At 42.6% G+C, this 20,493-nt stretch overlaps 1 protein-coding gene across 1 annotated transcript in view; it reads left to right on the top strand.

The window, feature by feature from the left end:
* Positions 1 to 882: 882 nt before the first annotated feature.
* SESN1 (sestrin 1) overlaps positions 883 to 20,493 on the top strand; it is a 66,636-nt gene continuing 47,025 nt past the window's right edge. Inside the window, exon 1 of the mRNA XM_010224351.2 lies at positions 883 to 1,119. Within this exon, the coding sequence (XP_010222653.2) occupies positions 898 to 1,119 (222 nt within the window). The 5' untranslated portion in view covers positions 883 to 897. The remainder of the gene's footprint in view (positions 1,120 to 20,493) is intronic.

Here is a 20,493-nt window from a genome sequence, read left to right as displayed (position 1 = left end):
TTTCTCCTTCGTGCGGGCGGGTTCGCTCGGCCCGTGTCACAAGCTCCCGACGACGGCTATAATACCTGGCAAGCCTTAGCCACCGCTTACGACACGCGTGCCTTGGGGTTTTCTTTCGCCAACGCGAACTCCTAACGTAAATTTATCACACGACTGCGCCAATACTCGCTGTCGCCGGTAATAAGAGACTTTTTGGGGTTGTTTTTTTGGAAATCCGCCGCTCGCCCATGCAGTGGATCCACGCCGGGTAAGAGGGTGCCGGGGCGGCCCAACCCCCGCCCTCGCCGCGGGGTTGGGCGCTCCCTGGCAGCCGCCCGCCCCGCGCGCGCTGCCCCCTGGGGCGCGTAGTTTCGCCTCGGGGCAGGGGCGCGTAGCCGCCCCGCCGCCGGACTACGCGTCCCAGCATGCTCCTTGGGGCGCAGCGGCTCCCCGCCCTCATTGGGCCGCGCGTGGCGAGCGCTGCAACCCGATTGGCTGAGACTCCACGCCCATCACGGGAGCCCCGCCCCTCTGGGCGGGGCCAGCGCGACCCGCCCGCCGCGCCGGGCCGCCCCGTGCCCGTCCCGGTGCCGCGGGCGGGCGGGAGCGGTTCAGGCCGGGCCGGGCCTTCCGTGTCCCTGCGTGTCCGGGCGGCGCGGGGAGGGGCCGTCCCGCTCCGCGCCGGCCATTGGCGGCGGTTGCGGCAGTTGGCGGCGGTTGGTGGGGGCGCCCGGCGGGGCCGAGGGAGTGGCCGCCCGCCCGCCCCCCGATGTGTCGCTCGCTCCGCGCTGCCGCGTTTGTTTTCTCTGTGGGCGGGTCGGGTCGGGCGGCGGGAGCGGCGCGGCGGGGCCATGCGGCGGCCGCGCCGGCGTTGCTGAGGCGGCGGCAGGCGGCGGAGCGCGGCAGCGAGCGGCGCCCATGGAGGAGCGCGAGGGCGAGCTGCGCTGGGACGGGCTGTGCAGCCGCGACGCCGCCGCCCGCGCCGCCGCCCTCGACGCCATCGGGCAAGCCGTGCTCCGCCGCGGCGAGAGCGCCCGCGACGGGCTGGGCGCCGCGCTGGCCCGCCTGCTCCTGCTCTCCAAGCGCTGCCCCTTCCGCGACGTGAGGGAGAGGAGCGAGGCCATCCTGGGCGCCGTGCAGGTGAGCGCCGCGCGGGGCGGGCGCCGGGCGGCAGCGGGGCCGCGGGCGGCTCTTCGCTCGCCGCTTTCCCCCTTCCTCCCCGGGGTGAGTTTGGGAAGGAGTCGTGGAAAGGCGGGGAGCTGCCGCCCGCGCCCGCGGGACGCGCTGGGGTGGCAGCGGCACCGGGCGCCGGCAGGAAGGTTCGCCCGTAAACATCAAGGCTGCCAAATAAAAACAGAGAAACCCGTGCGGAAACTTTCCGAGCCCTCGAGAGTCGTATGAGCTTTAGGACTGATAAAGCGGAGCTTGTCAAAGCTCTTGTTCGGTTGCTTTTAATTGGTAGAGAGTCCGCTATTAAAACTCACAAGCAGACTACCCAATAACAGATTAAACTTGCTGGCCTTTCTTGCCAACGTTTTTTTTTTTTTTTTTTTTTTTTTTTTTCCACCGGTTACAGCTCAAGTGTAGGTACTCTGGTTGCAATTTTCTTGCTGGTCTAAAGAGTTTGCAGAGGGCTTGAAATTATGATGGTGAACTTATGTCACAGGATAGAGCATCCCTTCTGAAAAATACTATGCCCTGCAGAGAGGGGAAAGAAAACTGGGTATTTATTTTAATCACAATTGAGCACACCGAGTTGTGCCTGGATTTATTTCCCTGCTTTCTGCTTATTGTTTTTGTTTTTTTCCTCTCTGAAAACTTCTCGGTTTGTGCAACATGAGAAATTTTACATGCACTATAGTTTATACAATTTTGGCTGGTTGGGACATTTTTCTTAAAGCAGATTTTGCCAAGAAAAGCTATAAATGGAATGTGGTTTATGTGGGGGCCTTGACAGTTGCACTGGTTTATAGAAAACTTTGAATACCTGCTCCTTGCGCAGCATCTTTCCTGTTAGAGATTGAAACCGGAGGACACTGTTACCAGTGCGAATGATGAGTCACTAGAACAGACTGCGAGGGAGAAGACTTTCTTTTTATCAAGTACAAGTTATCAGAGTTTATTCAGAGGCCAGATGGGTGATGATCTATGACCTAAATCGCAGTGGAGGTCGCACTGAGGTTTACATTTATGAAGTCACTAGCACGTTAAACTTTGTCTTGTTTAGAAACTGCTAGTAACGTTTTTAATAGGCCAAAAATTCTAGTAGGGAGTTAAAGTTCACTACACTTTGATATAGCAAGTCCAAGTTCACATCACATGGTCAGAGCTGGCTTGGCTAATGGTAACAAGGGTGAGCTACAGGAATATGAAACCCTTCGTACGTGCGGGTGCTGCAGGAAAGCTCTTGCAACAAGTTAAGGAAAGTCAAAGCAAATACATTATTATTTAAAAAATGGTCTTTAAAAGGTGCTTTTCTAAGCATACTTTCTTGTCTTTATTTGCTCCCTGTGTCAGCTTCTCTGAACTGAGAATGGGAGGTTTTAGTTCTTAAGACTGTACTCACGAATGCAAATTCTTGATCATCTTTGGATCAGCATTCATGGAAGACATAATCTGATTCAAGCATTCTGTTTTGGATGCTGTGAACTGTTTATCAGACATAAAGTGATTCTCTGTTAATTTCATGGCCGAGGGGAATTTTATTCAAATCTCTGCCATGGAAGTGACAGAGCAAAATATTATGCAAAATGTCATTATTCTATAGAATTACCAGCTTTTAGCAGTAATTCTAAAAGTAAACAGCTTAATAATTTCATAATAAAACAGAATCCTTTTTAGAATAGTATCAGTAACTAAAGGACTCGTATTGCTTTACATGTCTGTGTTAGGATATGAAACAATCTTTCTCCAAGCCTGCAGTAGTATGTATCACTATTTTAACCTCATCCTCTATCCAAGCTGTAAAAGGACAAAAAGTCCAGGGCAGAAGGAGGCAGCTTTTGTCCTAAATATCCTCTTGGGAACAAGTGCTGTCTGCCTCCTCTGTCCTGTGGGATGGTCCATCCCAAAGTGGTAGTCTGAACTTCTTTGTGGAAGGCAGATTTGGGAAAAGTGCTTTTTTTTTTTTTTTTTTTTTTTTTTTTCTGTCTTCCTGCTGTGCGTGGGTCAATGGGGAAATGCAAGATGTGATTCCCCTCCTGCTCTGCTGTTTCTTTTTGGGCCTAGTGCCCTCTCAAAGGTTGGGGTAAACAAGAAATATTTTTGTGTGAGCAGCTCTGCTGCTGGCTGCAGGTTTTATTTGCAGCTGTGTGTCTGGGACAAGTTGGGGGATATAGCTGGTATAAGTTGCAGGCTTTTATATATATATATAAATGTTATATATATCATTTTGTATATATTTTTTTTCTTTTTCCTAGAGAAAAATTCCTCCGAAATACTAATCTGAAGTGGGCTTGCTTCTTTGCTTCAGATTAATAAGTAGCATTGCCTGTATCTGAAGCTATTGAAAATGCATTGTTGCTTAATATGTAGATTCCTGTTGCTTTTGCTTGTATTTGGGATTTCTTATTGTGGGCCTGAATGTGGGAGTGTGTGTGTCTAATGTGTTTTTGCATATACAGTGTTTTGTTTGTGTTTGCAGTATCTTGCTCAAGACCTTGCAGACCAGTGGGTCAATCTATCTAGTATGGTCAATGTTTGCATACCAACACAAAGATATAGGGAAAGAACAGCAATGGGAGGTCTTAATATGTTTATTAAAGCTCTTCTGTACAGCCTCCATTTAGATGTATATGACTGCAATATTAATATTAGGTGAATGTTAGTAGCTGGAGAAGAATCATCCAAAGAATGAGATTCATTAGATAAAATCTGCTATTACATTCCAGCTTATCTTGAAAAGATTCAGCAGAAGATACTGCTCCACTGAGATCTGTGAAATCATGAAAATAGTCCTGTAGACTAGCAGGGAGCACTAGTTTGATGTTATAGGAATAGGAGGCAGGTTATACAGGAGTGATGACAAGGTTTCATCTTACAAGGGATAGAAGATGAGAGAAAAGTAGGAAAAAACCCCATGAATATCAAAAAGCTTCATTGGAAGTTAATCTTTAAGAAATTGAGATCCAATTTTTTTTTTTCCCTTTAGAAGTAATGTAGCATCAAATGTACTGTTTCATTGCAGTGGAAAGTAAAGTAAAGAGAACTTTGCTTAAATCATCAGCTCTTCATTAAGACATAGGAAACATAAAACACAGGAAGCCTACAGAAAATCAGAAATGAGCACAGGTTGTTGGAGACATACAGAAAGAACTGCAGTAGAAAGTATGGACAAAACATATGGCCAAATACGTAATGAGGTGCAGCTAAAAGGGATAGTGGAAGTACCCAAGAGAAAAGATGTCCAGATTAATGGAATGGGGAATTATTAACAGATGATGCTGACAAGGATGAGGTGATTATACAGTCTTATACAGTCTCTGAAATGGTTAATCCAGGCAGTGTAGTTAATAGCGGAGAAAAATAGTAAATAGACTGGAGGAAAAAAACTGCAGATTACTTGGATAAGCTACAGATTTTTCGACTGACAGGACCAGATAAAATTCATTCTGAGGTCTTAACTAGCTGAAGCAATCCTGGGCCTGAGAGCAGAGTGAGATGATAATAATACATGCATCTTCAGCAAAGGGCAAGTGGATGGTGAGCAAGTGGAATGGGTAAGTTATGAATTTAGCTTTAGCTTAAGGAAAAAATATTGGAGTCAGTGAATGGACATTTTCGGTGCTTAAGGAAAAAATAAAATTAGCAACAGCCAGAACAGATATATTTGAAAAAAAATATTCTCAATATAATATTTCTGCCCTTGCTACGACAGAGTGATAGGTCTGGTGGAACAGAATGCACTGTATTGTTAACATGTTGATGCTATTGGAGTCCTCAATATTCTGATTAACAAGTTAGGAAACCGTGCTCTAAAATCTACTTTGCAGGAAGTGCAAAGCCAGCTGGAAACCCATCCACAGAGCAGTTTCCACAGACGTGCTATTAAAAGGGAGCAAGTGAGCAGTACAGGTTGGGCAGGGCTCTGCGCAGTGTGCTCGGCATCCTCAGGAATAGTGTTGGGAGAGCTGGACTCCTGCACAGAGTCTAAAGGAGAGTCAAAACTGATCTCAGAGACTGATGGGAACTTGGATCTTTTTTTTTTTTTTTTTTTTTTTTTTTTTCCCTTTTTACCCTGGAAGAAAGGTTGGAAGAAGTGGTAGCACTGCAGTTGCTAAAAAGGCTAAAGCAAAAGCTGTACCTTCCCAAATACATGGGGTTTGGTGAAGAAGACAAGGCTGCTGCAAAGAGAAAGGAAATGCAAACCAGAATGAATGGCCAGTTGATCTAAATTTCAGGCAGGCTTGCCTTAGACAGATTTTTTTTTCAAGGATGGCCTCGATTGTCCAGGGAGAATGAGTCATCCTCATCACTAGGGCTCTCTGTCTAAACTGCTCTTAAACATCAGCCAGGAGTGATATGTTTGTTCGATCTTTCTCTAGGAAGGAGATAATGTTGCTAATGGGCTGGTTTTCCCTTGCCACCTCCTGTTGTGTCTTTTGTGCTGGCATCTGCTGTGGGCAGTCGCATATGGGCTGCCCCTTAGCTTTGCAAGACCATGTTCACCAGATATGCAGTGGTACAAGGTGCAGTCCAGCGTCCGTGTCCACTCTGCAGAAAAGCAGAGGGTTCCTCTGGGAGGACCCTTACTGTTTCCTTAGGCCTAGTGCTTCAGGGAATAAACCTAACAGGATTCCCCATGGGGATTTGTACAGAGGGACTAGTGGTCATGTCAGCAGCCAGCTGTTCCCTCTCGTGTTAAGGGCCCTTTCAGGTCAGTTTATCTTTGGGTGCTGCCTCTGACCTAGGCAGCATCCTCTCTCCCTGCCTCTCTGTAGAGCACAGGGCAGCTGAAACCTCTCTGGGGAGGTCGTACTAGTTCCACAGAGGACAAAAGGAGACTTGTTTTTCTGTTTCCTTGCTAGCTGTGGTGGTTTTTTGTTTGTTTGTGTGTGTGTGTGTGTTTTTTTTTTTTAATAATGTAGTTCCCTATCTCTTTCCTCCGTGTATTCTTGTGAAGAGCAGCAAGAGTGAACCTCAAGATACACTTCTTGCTCTCAAATGGATAAGCCTGGTGGCTCTGATGCTGAACTAGAATTCAGAAGATTTTGGCTAACATTCCAGATCTGCTTTTTGTGTGGTCTTTGATAAATCCCTTCATGACTTTGTCTTGCATCCTTTTTAGCCTTCTAGCACAACAGAAGTGACTTTCTTCAGTGACCTCTGAAATATTTAGCTGCAAAGTGTTAGGCAGTTTTGCTGGGTGGTGGGATTTTTGGCTCAGTGAATTTGACAGCGTGCTGCTGTGGCATGATGGTGCCACCTACATTCTCCCAATGCTCACTCTTGGTTGTGGGGAGGAGTCCCAGATGAACTTTATATATTCTGGCCCCAGAATTTAAACATTGTTGCTGAGGAAAGGGGAACTCTGATCTGTTCTACCCTCTCTGTATTGTGCAAACCTCCAGCTCAGCTTTTCCCTTAGTAGTGTTATGTGAAGTGAATGAAATCATATCTTTTTTTTGTGTGTGTGTGTGTGGATTCATTTCAGAGTGAAAGTATTTTTTTGTGTCTTCCAGCTTTTAAGTGGAATGAGTTTAATTATATATTGCAGGGTGTTCCCTTCAAAAGGTGCGTGTCATTCTGGCAGATTGCTAGTTTATAAAGTATTTATTTATTTATTAGCTAACCTGTCCAGGTAGCCTTTGTAATAGGAGAGATACTGAAGTAATGACATCATGCACTTAAATGACAGGTGTTCCTTGCAGCTCCCTCTTGCCTAGAAAAGAAGCAGGCACCTGTATGGTATTTATTGTAAACATGTACTGCTGCTGGGCCTTTATCACTTGTTTATGGCTGGGGAGGTTGTCTGTCTGGAGAAGTTAAGGCAGAAAGCTTAATCTTGAAAGGTCAGGAAGAGTTCTGAAGTGGGCTGTGAATGTGTGTATAAATATTCTTAAAGTTAAGAATTATCAATAACCTCTAGATCCCCTCTATGACTCCTCCCTCCTTCAGCCTACTTTCCTGCTTTCTGAAAGCACCAGTTGAGAGGGACTTAAGGAAACTTTCTTTTCCCAACCTTGTCAACTGTGGAATTCTCTGGCCCCGAGAATGTCGTTGAATGGGAGAGAGAGTTGCCTTAAAAGAGTGGAGGCCCTCAGAGTGGTGTAAAGAAAGATATCTGGGTCACTTCAAATGCTTTCCTCTGTTTGGCGCCTTTCCATAGTTTTCCATGCTAGCTGGATAGCAGTCGTGTTTGGAATGACCTTTGCTGATTTGGCTTTTTCTTACAATTGTGTGAGAGTGTGATTCTAGTGAATCTGTTTTCAGGGCATCATAATTAGAGCTTCTTTTATTTTTTCAAAAAAGTGAAAAAGTGGAAAAAAAGCAGGTGTTTGATATTGGCTCAGTTGTTTTCTGACTGAATTTGAAAGCCATATGGTGAAGAAATCAAGCCCAAACTTCTCACCTCTTCTCTTCTCACCTTCTCACCTCTTGCTCCTGAGGTAAGTAGGTGTTTTTTTTTTTTTTTTTAATGGAAAAAAACTTTTTTTCTTCAATAGGAGCTAATATAGAGAGATCTGCAAAACCAGAAATACTTGAGCTTAGAGGTACTTTTTAGGTAACAGTGTCTGCTCTTTCTTATCTAGCAATTGCTAAGTCATATGGACTCTGTTCTAGACTTTTCTGCCCCAGCTTGTTCCACAAGAAGCTGACTGTACTTTAAGCTCCCAGCTAGAGATGAACCTTGGCCAGTCTACACTAGTGTATTCTAATGTCAGTTTAGCCCTTTAATTTTTCTCACTCTGATGCTTATGTTGTTTGGGTAGAGGTCATCCTTCCACAGTTTGCTTTAATTCTCTTGTGTCAAAAAGCTAACTTCTTTTTAGTCTCTTCTAAAAAACTCTTAAATTTAGTTTCCCTGTTTAATATGTAAATAACTGTATTTTGAGCCATTGTAAAAATAATTTTAAAAAAATACCTAGAACTTGGAAAGACTTAAAAATTAGCATTCTAGTATGCAAAGTATTAAGTGAAAAGCATATGAGCTTGTTTGTATGCTTTGTATAAAATAATAACTATTCCTCGAGTTGGACAAAAATAATGGTTTAGATGAAAATTATATTGTCTCGCTGTCACAACCACAAAGTGAGCATTGAAATAATTCTTGCTGTTTTGTTTTCTTACTCTTTCTTCAGACCAGGATTTCTCATTTTGAAATGCACATAGTGGAAAAGTACCAATTCTGACTTCACAGCTAGGAATATACCATTGTGGGACAGAAAAATAGTTACAAACACTTGAGTGTATTTTCCTGTGGATACTGAGTGTTTAAATTTCCTAAAATATGTTTTGCTGTCACAGTTATTCCAGTAAACTGCTTTCCCTTTAAGGAAGGGAGAAAAAAAAAAAAAGGCATTAGAAAAAAAGCTTAGCTCTCACTTCAGAAATTAAGTCAAACATGAAAATCTTCACTTATGCTGCATACATGAATTGAATCCAAAAGGTTAAGTGAGAGTTTTCTGTTGTTTACCACTTTCTTGATGTTTCCAATGATCTTGTTTCTCTTCTCTTTCTCCTCCTTTGTGTATTCTCCTGGGAAACTTGTGTTAGCTCACTGCCAAAAATTGAGTTAGGCAAGTGAACTGGTTTCATTCGATTCAAACCTGGTAAGCAGCTAACCTCTGTCTTCTGGCTTTGTGAAGAAACCAAACTTGCTCTTTCAAGTCATATTGAGACAAAAAAAAAAAAAAAAAGAGGAAACTTAAGTAAAATAAAGTCCAAAAGTTTTTCCTGCACTTTTTTTTTTTGTGTGTGTGTGTGTGTGTGTGTTATAAGAGGTGGGGAACCTCTTCTCTGAAAAAATTTTCCATTGCAGCATATTGCTGAGCCTCCACTGTTCCTGGTGTTTCGGTGCAACAAAACTTTGAGCTTTGAAATGCAGCCTGGTTGCCAACAGAACATTCCACTCAGATTAAACTGTGTGGATTTTTCATTTATTTGAATATTAGCTCTAATCTAGATTTGCGCTAATTTACTTTTACTAATGTAGAAGGAAGACTGAAGAGAGGCAAAAGATTTGCCTCAACCCCTTTTTCTTTCCCCCTGAATTTCCAGTCTATACTGAATACAAACTTATGTCAGAAGCAAAGATCTGGCAGCTGTTGCTCATTTACATTTTTCTGGAACACAGTGTGTTATGAAGATAAGTCCTTATCAGGCTAAGATTGAGATGTTTTCAGTATCTGCCTGACTTCACATGTGTTCAATTTATCCTTGCCCGTGTGTTATGGAAAAGGATTTTGGAAGTCCTAAAGCAGTCTAGATTACTGTTTTACAGGTAGGTTCTGCAATAGTTGCTTATGTTTACCTAGAAATTAATGTATAAATAATGTTCTTAAAAAAAAAAAAAAAAAAGCTCATTTCTGACATTGTTATTGCTGCTATTCTATTCTAGTACACATAAAAAGATGCCAAATGGAAATGTTTTTGTGCGGTTTTAGCAAGCATATTGGTGTCTTGGCTCCTAGTGTTCTCCTGCTTTTCTAACTGTTCAAAACAAGGCAATTCTGTGATTTATGTTTTTGATCTGTCACAAGAGCATGTGTAAATTGCAAAAGTTAAATGTTGATTCTCTGTCAGTACTAGGTTTTATGCCTTCCTTGTGAAGGATTCAAGTGTTTTGGTAAGGTGGTTTTATGCCTTCCTTGTGAAGGATTCAAGCTTTTTGGTAAGGTTTCATTAAGAATGAAAATTGCCTTTTTTGATGCAGAAAATAGCAATATGTGATGCAAAAAATATTCTGAAATTTTAGATTCTAAAGGTAGTAGTAAATTCCATAGCGCTTACATTAAGTGAACATTTGATACTGAAATATAGATCTATCTGTGTTTTTCCTCCTTTCTGGAATTAGCTGGTGTGCTTATACTGGTAAAGGAACTTTGGGAAAAGTGCAGTCTTCATTCACTGTGAATTCAGAGTGTAAATGTAACTGTGCTAAGGACAGTGGAAAATATTGCTGCCTCATGCTGCATCCAGTACAAATATTAATTTTGTAGTAGCAGAGCACGGCGAGCTTCTTATGTGTGCTGCTCTTCTCGAAGCCAAAAGTGTGGAGGTTCAACACTGCAACTTGCTTGGCAGACCTGCCTGTGTTTGCAGAGGTGCAGCTCCTCAATCTCAAATTCTGTGGGGCAGGGTAGTTATGTGGCTTAAAATGATTTCTGAGTAAGTAATGCATATATATGAAAACATGCTAAGGAGATCTGGAGACCTCCTCTGAACATCTAACATGAAATATCTTGCTGTTCCTCCAAAGAAATAGTTGTGAAACATAGCAGTTTCTGGTAACCTCTGGCTGAGGTTAAATATTAACTTTACCAAGCATGAACTTGGTTGTTAGTACTGTCTTCTAAAACAGCTCTTGGTGGGGATGGGAAACTTAGGATTTCTCTAGATACACACTCCCAAACTGTGCACTTAAAGATGACTTCAAGAAGAAAGATTTCTTGTGGAACATAGCACTTTTTCAGATTTTATTCAGGGGGCAGTCCAGCTGAAGCAATTGGTCTGTGTTTTAGGAAATAACTTAAATAGGAAGCAAGTCTTTCCCCGAAGATAGCACAGCATCCTCTGTCGTTTGCAGTGATCTGCTTCAGGTGACAGCTGTGAGTGGCCCTGGCACATCTGTGCCTGCCTTCTTGCATGGGGCTGGTGTGAAACTAATGCTCTTTCCATGAAAAGCTCCTTCCTTGTGCTGAAGATGCAGCTCTGGTGCAAACTTACCCGGGTTATCTTGGGTTTATAACCCTACTCCTACTCTGCCCTGCCTAGTGAAGTCTGGTCTGCATGTGGACCTTGTGTGTACAAATCTGTATACGAAACATGTAAATCTGTCATGATACATTTTTTTTTTGTAATTTCATCATAAAAATGAATGCTACTCTTTAAATATTTGTTTACAAAGAGGAGCAGACCATCCAAATGTATGTGGTAGGACTTGTAAGAAGCTTTCAATTCCTTTCGTTGTTCAAAGCCTCTAAGAAACTGATGGAAATCAAACTGGAAAGAGCACATGCTGTTAGTTGTTACTAAGTATATACAGCGTGGTAGGAGCTGGGCAGTGTAACAAAGAGCTACCAGTAAGTTCTGGAGCGAGTCATTATTAGACCTATTTATTTCCCTTTGAAACAGTACAGAGGGATTTTTTCCAAAGGTAAAACTGGATGAAATATCTTTTATGTCTCTTGCTGTAAGTAACAAAAACCAGGGATAATACAACCGTGCAATTAGCATCATTTGGGATGCAATTCCTTTGTATGGTGTAGCAGTAGTTCGTGAAATCAAGCCCATCCCATGCAGATTAAGGTGGTCATCAAGTAGAGAATAGAGCCTGTAAACTCTTTTCAGAGCCAGCAACAGCTCTTGTGTAGGCTGAATCCTGGGCTCAGTCTGGGAAGAACTGAAACAACAGGGCTTTGAGATGGCAAAGGGAAGCTTGTTTGAGGAATTCTCTGGAATTACTACCGGCAGTTTGTTAATATGGCATTGAACTAGCATGCTGTGTAATACCTTATTGAAACACTCTCATCCTTATAATCAAACACAGAAGAGAAGCTGCTATTCCATCCTTCTGGCAGTTGCTTTCCTTCATTTTTGTTATGTAAAATAATGACTGTTCAGAGAGAACGCTCCAAGTTGGAAATGCAGGGTGAACCGCAAGAGTATCCCAAAAGTGCATACTGTTGTTGACACCAATGGTGAAGCTCTAGAAATTTCTTACAGCAGCCTTTTCATTTTTCTTTTTGGAGAGTCTAGGAAATGTGAGGTGCGTGTTCCTAAATGAATACTAGAATCCTCTATTTCAGCTAGGTCTTCAGAGGCAGTCACAGAGATAAGTTCAGAATTTGCTGGGATATTTTTGATAGAACATCTCTTTTCTTGTTTACTTCGGAGAAGCCCGAACCAGCAAAATCAAAAAACTTTTTGTGAAAACATACCACTTTTGGCAAAGGGCCTAGTAGGAAAAGCTTCTTTAGTAAAAGGTGCTTGTCCTGTCAAAACTAGAGAAAACAGTAAGATCAGAATAACGCAAAACTATGAGCACGCAGGTCCGAGGTTTCTAAGGCCCTCTGAAGTGGGATGATGAATTTTCCCCAGACTAAGAAGTTGTAAAAGAGTTTCTAGATTAGTAGGGTGAGCTGAACCTGATTTTTAGTTGATAGACATGTGTTAAAATTATTTTGGTAATAACCACGTTCGTTGTGTTTGCTGTTTCTTTATAGAGCATTTCTAAATATTTTTAACTACAAAAAACAAGGATGAAGCTCATGTTTATATGGTCTGTTTAAGACTTCAGCTATACCCCCCTCAAACACATATACAAACACATGCACAAAAGCACAAAATACTTCTGTAGTTCTGCAGAAATAAGTCTGTATTTTCTTACTCCACAAGGGAAAGCATTTTCTCTCCTTTATTCACATGAAGGGTTTGTAGCCCTCTGGCGCTTCTTATGACATTAAATAAGCATGTTCATTTAGAAGATTGTTTTAGATGACTTTTTGTTATTTTGTTGAAGGTTTTCATTTTGAACTGGAGTATTTGTTGTCTTAACAGTTTTATTTTGACCACCTACTGTCACATTTGCAATGGGAACTGTTTACTGAGGGTAGTTACATTGCTATCTGATAATCTAAGAATTATGGCTGGAAAATAAACCATGAGGTCCTTCATTAAAAATATTGTGTGTAACGGGCAATTTCAGCCTTTATCCTGAAAAGATCTGCAGCTGTTTAATATAGTTATTGGGAGCAGGAGTGCTCATGCATGGTTAGGTGAAGCAAATGTGCGTTTGTGGAGTGGAGGCTGCGAGCTAGTAACCTTGTCCAGAAACGCCTCGATACCTTGCTACAGGGTTTCTTTTATTGTTCCTATTTTGAAATATTATTGCTTCCTGGTATCATGAAACAATTGTGTATTTGCATTTATGCAGTTCAAGCTGCAGGGATTTTTTTTTTTTTTTTTTTTTTTTTTTTGAGTCGATTAGGTTGGTGCTCGTTCTGCCAAGCTGATGGCCATGGCTGTTTCTAAATCTGCAGAGTTACACTGTGCACAGAGGGAAGCATGAATGAGTTTTTGGATGTGCCAGGCTGAGCCTGAAGCGTAGCAACTCTGTCTATATGGTGTAGCATTTGTAGCAGGTCCTATGAATTTATGCAGTGGCGTATGACTGCACCTCGTAGAGTTTCAGGATAGATTTTGCCCACTGATCGTGGGCTAACAAAAGTCCCAGTGCTTACACTTAAATTAGGCAAACTCCTGCTGAACTGAGGATGCTTGGCATCAGGATACCATCAGAAGGGGTTTGAGAGCAGGTAGTCATCTTGAGGTGACTGACAGTCTGCTGATGTCCAGCTCTGCCCCACTTGGAGACAGGAATAGCTCTTGCGTAGATGTCCTTGCACAGTATCCGTGTCCTTTTGCTTCTTTCACAAGTAGTGCTTTAATTTGTAGGTGACCTAAGTGATCTTGGGTTGATGTGCCTGCTGCAGGAAGATGTAATGAATTTTAAGGAACACTTGGGGGAGACTTCATATCTTTACACTATTTTCAATTTTTGGTTTGTTTGAAGTATCATCAGTGTAAATTGATGGCTGCTGTTCTGGAACTTTGAAAGACGAAACTTCGGTCCTTGGCTTGTTGTCTCATGTGCTATTTCTAGTAACAGAGTATTATAGTAGCATCTTGACATGAGGCATTTGGTATTCTATTTTTGGGTGTTTTCTGGTGTTGATGACTAAATCTTATTTCAAATTTTCTTTAACAAACATAATTGTAACTGATCTTTATCTAGATCTGGAAATGTGGATGAGTGATACTTTATATGAAACACTTCAGGTTAGAAATATGAGGTTTGGGAAGGAAACTGAAAGATCTCTGAGCAGATGTAATGGTGTCCTCTGTTGCTGAGCATGGAGCAGAGTATTCCTAACCAGCAAATACTGGCATGGATGCTAGGAGAACAGAGCAGCTGTGGTCAATGAGGCTTCTTGGTTTTGTGCTTTTCCCAAGGATCTAGCAAGAGCTGGTGACAGACTTGTCAGAGATCCCAGCTGGATAACCAGACTCCTGACTTTCACCGGGAGCCAACAAAGGAGAATGTAAAATTTGGACACAACAGCTAACTTCTGAGCTGAGAAACCACAAAACACTGGTTTGCGGGGGGTAGTGACATTTAACATTCTAGGGCCCTTTAGCTCGTATTAAACAAAGCTTAACAAGTGAACGTGTGTAAGCAATCCCTGGGGGAAATCCAGTCTTTGCTGAAGTATGCTATCTGTAAAACCATGTCCTGTGTAAAGTATGTGTATTCAAGGAAGAAGAATTTTTATGTTGCATTATAATGTTGCTATGTGTTGCCTTTTTTTTTTTTCTTCCCCGAGTGCACCATCCAGACAGAGTTTTTGAAAATCCTATTTAAATCCTGTAATGTTCCACTATTAGGGTAGGGACAGAGATGAGGTCTTTGCTGCACGCCCACTATGCGGGAAGGCCGGAGCCCCTTCAGGGGCCGTGCTCGGACATGCCCAAGGGGACTGCGCTACGTGAAGCCTCCTCGCTGCTGGGCTGCGCTCTGACTTCTCTCCTGCCACGTAACTTAGTCTCATAGTGAGGACTCCCCACTCTGAGGGTGTGTGGTTGTCAGCCTGGGTTATTGCCATGATCCAGCCAGAGCACGTGCATCCCTGGCGTTTGTTTCCTGGCCGAAATGCATCAGAACTTGGTGCTTGTTGTCGTTGTAGTTGGCTGCTTTTTGTTAAAAAAAGTGGGGAGGAAAAAAGTGTTGGAACTTGCAGCTTCTTAGTGACATAAAGCAATTACTTTGAAGAAGATTTTTACCTATTGTATGTATGCAATTAAACGTTCTGCTGGAATACCTCTGAGGAATGTGCGTATGCAATACTGTATTACTTTTTACAGCTCTGGGTGTGTATGTGGCAGCTCCTACTAAAGAGGCTTTGCCCGATAATTCAGAGTGTATCTTTAGATTATGATCGTGACAGAGCTTACTCTTCAGCATTCAGTTTGCCCTGTCGTGTGTGCTGTGCTGTCTGTGGCTCACAGCAACAATGGAAGAGAGGAGGTTCTCCAACAGGCTGCACTCTGTGAAGAAGTAATCTGAACAGAATAAATATTTCCTAGAGTAGAATGTAAAACTCAGTGCTGAAAGATGGGATGATATGGGTGCACATAACTCTTGTTTCTGAATGATTTTCAAACTTGATGCTTTTGTACTACTTTTTTTTTTTTTAAAGAAACAAACGAAAACAAAAAAAACAAAACCAGAATGGAATATCTTTGGGTTTGCTCAGGTGGCACTCAGTCAGCAACATTGGTGTTGCCTTGTCCTGTGTAATAGCTGCTCAGCAAGAGAGAGCTCCTGGTTTTTACCAAGCTGTCGAAAGGCAATTCTGCAGCCTGGGTGGTGTAGCTGCAGAGTTGCAGGAAGTCTGGTTGTGCCCCAACTCAGAGCTTCTGCTCAGAACCCTTGGCGCTGAAGTCGGTGAGCACCTAAGCAGAGCTTCCTGAGATGTTCAGCTGCGCCCAGGAGTGTTTGTCTTGCAAGTAGGGAGTAGCTCCATACTTATCTAATGCTCAAGCTCCCTCTGGATCCATAGATTAAATGTTCCCCTCTACCTCCTCTTGGAGCTGGGAGAACACAGTGTTCTCAGCGTGTGTTTATGGAAGACGTATCAGATGGGCCCTGCACAAAACAAAACAGAGGCCACTCCTCCCATGCCTGAGTAATAGCTTAGTGGTTAGAGCATTCCCAAAGAGCGAGGACAGACTCCCAGTTCTGCTCCTTTTTCCCCCCAGGGGATTCAAACCTGTGCCTCCTACATGCCCAGGCTCCCAAGGTGAGAGAGTTGGGCTGCCTTTTGCTTGTATTTCTGGGCCAGGGTTTTAAGAGTTGCCTGTCGAACAGCAGAAAGTGATAACAGTGTTCCTGTGGTTAAATACCTTGACTTGGGTGTTTGGGGAGGAGAACTTGAAATCCCCTCAGGCTTATAAATGATTTGAACTTGAGCCTCTTCTATCTTGTTTATGTGATCTAACCGCTGAGGAGAAAGAGACAGTGTCTGGGGTTGTGGTTCTGTGAGTAGAAGCAGGTGCCCCTTGGTGGCAGGCAGAAAGCCCAAGCAGGGGTGAGAGATGAGACTGAAGATAGGCTCCTGTCTTCAGTGCTTCCTGTTGCCTAATTTAAGTGGCCCCCAACTTGACTTGCCCCTTTTTTTTTTTTTTTAAATGAGAGAACTAGTCAAAGCTGCCTTACTCTCTCCACAGATTTTATAGGAAGAACTCTGGCTGGTAGACTAAAGCATGAGCTCTGCTATGAGGTCCAGACACTGAGAAAGTGCTTGCTGTCCTAGGCTGAGCATCACTACTTCTGTCTCCAGTGGTAAATTTAACCTTCCACTGAGATGCTGTTTGCTTTAAATACCATTTAAAGCCTTTTACACTAGCCAACTAAAATGCTTTTGCTGTGTTCCTGTAGTGAGAATGAACATAACACTTTCAGCCCACAAACATTTGAAAAGGCAGTTGAGAGTGAAGATATCTTTGGTATTTGCTTCTTGCAGCTGTTTATAATACATGGAGTGTCTCTAATGTATGAGGACAAAGTTCATTTCTCAAGTACAAGGAAGCACGTTTTTCTCCAGTAAGCTCCTCCTGAAAGCCAGAGACCTTCTCTCTTCCCAGTGCACCTCCAGACTTCTTCCTCCCACTTCACATCCCCTCACACTTGAGGGCACTGTAGCTTCATTCTTCTTCTGTACTTGACTGCCTCTATAAACTCTTAGTAGATGTTTGAACCAGAACTGGGCGTCTCTTGAGCCTTTTTTTTTTTTAATTATTGTGGGGGTGTGTTTTCTCTATTCGTATTTAATTTTAGAAGGACAAGTTCTGATCTAGAACTTACCACGAAAAGAGGAGGAGGTAAATGCTTAAAATTTCAGCGTTGTACTGCTGAGTCTTATGCAAATGGTTTGGCACTTGGAAAGGAAACAATCACTCATTCAGGTGCACTTGCAAGTTGCTTTCAAAACCCAGGTGCAACGAGATGCAAATGCGTAACCCGCACTAATGTGGCTACATGGCTGAAATAAGGTTACAGAACTTGCAAGACAGTCTCGAGGAAGTGCAAAACAGTGTCAATGAGCATTTAGCAATGTGTTGAATGGAGCAGGGGGTGAAGTTCAAGTTCTTCCTGAGGAGAATTGTGTGAATTCTTGTTGCTGTTTAAGTTTTCCCATGCCAAGCTTTTTCACTTGACTGTACTGTGCAGGAATCTGATCATTTCCATTAAAAGAACGTGAAGTTCTTCCAAGTTTATATGCAGGCCAAATGAAGTAAGCCTCTAGCAAATATGCAACTAGATGACATAACAGCATATATTAAATGTGCAGAGGCCTTCTTGTTTCCCCATCCGCTAATTAGATCAAAAAAACAGAGCATGGAAATACATGATTCTTCAGTGACACTGTGCTCCAACTGTGTTTAATAGACTTCACTCAAAATAGGTCTGTTTAATCTTGTTGATGGCGGATGACCGTGCAGTCCTGAAACACCAGAGGTGCTGAGATTAATATTGTGAAGCTTTGGGACCTGAAGAGCAAATGAGTTTTTTTGTGGGTGCTGCAGCACTTGCCTTTTTACTCGGGTGTTCCGCTCTAGGGTATCTTCATGTGACTACATGTGAACTACCTTACTGTGCTCTAGAAAAACGCTAGCTCATCTGTAAAAACTGGCTTGCAGGATTGTAATGTAAGACCTGCTAAGTGGGGAGTGAGCTTTCAGCTGTGGCGCAGTTGACAGGCTCTAACTTACAAGGTGAGTTGGTTGGTTTTTGCAGGAGCGAACTTACTCTGCAAGGAGTCCCTACTAATGCCCACCTTGCCTTCCATGTTAAAGCATGCCCGCAGGCTGAGACGTATGTTCCACCACCTTTTCTTCACATACTTTTCTAAACAGATTTTAGAAGGGAAGGAAACGTAGCAAACACAAAACATAAAGCAGTGCTGTTGACAATTACTGGTTTAAACTGTTGGCGGCAGATTAAAGAGGATGGCAGATGATGGCAATTTCTTTCTCTGTCTTCCCACAAGACTGGGTATATATATATATATTTATTAGCCATGAGTTAGTTGCGCAATTTCTGGGGTGACTCCTTAGTGACCTCCTAGTTGTAAAACTTTTATGAATGTCAGAAACCTAGAGTTATAAATGCTGAACTTCAAAAAGGTGTTTGGGGCTTTTTTGTTTGTTTTGGCGTTGTTTCTGGGCTAGCTAGCAGAGAAATGAAGCTTGGCCCACTGTCAGGGCAGCCAGGCTTCCTCTGTCGTGGTTCTCTCCCTCTTGTGAAGTTGTAATCTTCAAAATATCAGAAGGACAAACACACAACAAAAAGGAAAACAAAAAAGGTAATCTTTCCTTTTAAGATTAAGTTATCAGTGTCCTTGAAAGGAGGAATAGATTCCAGTCAGTGCCTTTTTTTTTTTTTTTTTTTTTTTTTGTGGATTGTTAGTACGGAATTGGGGAAAGCTGCGGTTAGTGCAAAGCGGAGTCTAGTGAGGCTGTGTTTGCCCAGCAATTTGTGCTGCTAGTGTTGGTCTTATACACCCTGGAAATGTTGGAATCCCCCAGCTTAAACTATGTAAACATCTCCGAATTTAACCTATCCCATGGTGCTGGCTTGTTCCTTTGTGGGACAGAGGTGTTAGCCAAGGCCTTCTGGGTCATTAGACCAGCTGTGTGGAAAAGGGGTAACTACATTAAAGGCTTTTATTTGGTCTTGTGCCTGGATCAACAGAGCCCAGGAAGAGAGAGTAATGCACTTTTGGGGCTCTTACAGTTTATATTGTCCAAGTGCTAATTTGTGAGCTTTATCTTTCTACAGAGACAGGTTGGTTGGAGAACATCTTCACAAATAAGTAGCATTGCGTGGCTGTGTATATTAAGCAGTAGGGAAGGATGTAAAAATAAAGTGGAGTTAACAGTGACATAATGCCCTAAAATCTAGACTGTTTTCTTACAGTATCTCATGCTGCTAAGGAATCATGTTAATTCTTGGTCTGTGTATGTAGATCTTTTTTTCCCCTACAAATTCAACACCTGCCTTTCTGAAACCTTTGTCTTTTACTTTCTAAATCTCTGGAAACGGTGTCTCAGTTTTATGCTGCCTAGCTCATGTACAGTGAGTTCAGCATCTTTGATTTCCACATTTCCCCACCTCTTTCCTGCGCCAGGAAAACCTAGTCCCCATGGACCTTTGCGGGTTTTCATGCCTGTAGCAGCGGTGAAACCTCACGTGAGGTGACTTGCTGCCTCAGCCCGATCTTCCGAGCCCTCCCTCAGTGTGTCTCGCTGCTCGAGCTGCTTCCTGCCTACAGTGGAAAAAAGCAAACACATCAGGAAACCAACGCACTGCTTTCTAAACCTACCTTTGCTGCCACTTGCTACATGAAGCTGCTGATTTCTGTAGTGACTGTGCGGGTAGACCCTGTCCAACTATGTGCCTGCAAAGTGCATGTCCTTCTGGGCCTGCTGCATCAGTATCAAATTTTCCAGTTTGGGGTTGTGTAAATGCAGAAGAGGACAATCCTTGTCCTGGAATAATTCTTACAGGTATTAGGTTTCTCCAGCAATCTTAAAACAGACCTAAAGATGAAAAACGTTTCTAACATGAGAGTTATGAAGTAATGTAAATTACACAAATAGACGCCTGTTTAGTAAAATGATTTTGATTCGTTTTATGGAAGAGATTAATCCTGAGATTATTTTGTTATTCAGTCACTGCAGTTAAAGCTTTATAGTAAATCATTGAACTTGTCAGCTTCAAATTCTGTTAATAACCTTAAAGATAATATCTTTATTTCTGAACCCTTTGCCAACTTGGTGTTTCTTCTGTGTCCTGTTGAAAGGTATTTTCTGTGTTGATTTTTTTAAGGAGGAAAGGAAAATGTAATCAAGACACTAATCTTGCGAAGACTTGGCACATAAATGTTTCCTCTGACTTCTCAGGGCTCCATACTGAGAAAGTCTCCTTTGGCTTTTTTTTTTTTATTTCCTAAAATACTCCTCTTCCTTCACTAATGTGGAGGTGGGCCTAACAGTTGTGGCATGGGGCTGGTTCCTGGCCTTGCCACTCCGATTCACTGTGTGATCTTGGACAAGTTGTGGCCCATTCTCAATGTGCCCACTTGTAAAATGCAAATAATGACCATGAAAATTCGCAATAATTTTAAGCTATGTGAAAAGTTGTTAGGGTAAATTATAGGGATATTAACCTTTACACACTACTATACCTCAGAAAACTCCTTTTCTCAAAATTAAGTTATGCTAAAAGTA

The sequence above is a fragment of the Tinamus guttatus genome, unplaced genomic scaffold, assembly GCF_059628265.1.
Source record: "Tinamus guttatus ecotype Peru unplaced genomic scaffold, ASM5962826v1 Tinamus_guttatus_pri_ptg000010l, whole genome shotgun sequence".
NCBI classification, from domain to species: Eukaryota; Metazoa; Chordata; class Aves; order Tinamiformes; family Tinamidae; genus Tinamus; species Tinamus guttatus.
This window is presented reverse-complemented; position numbering and strand designations above follow the sequence as displayed.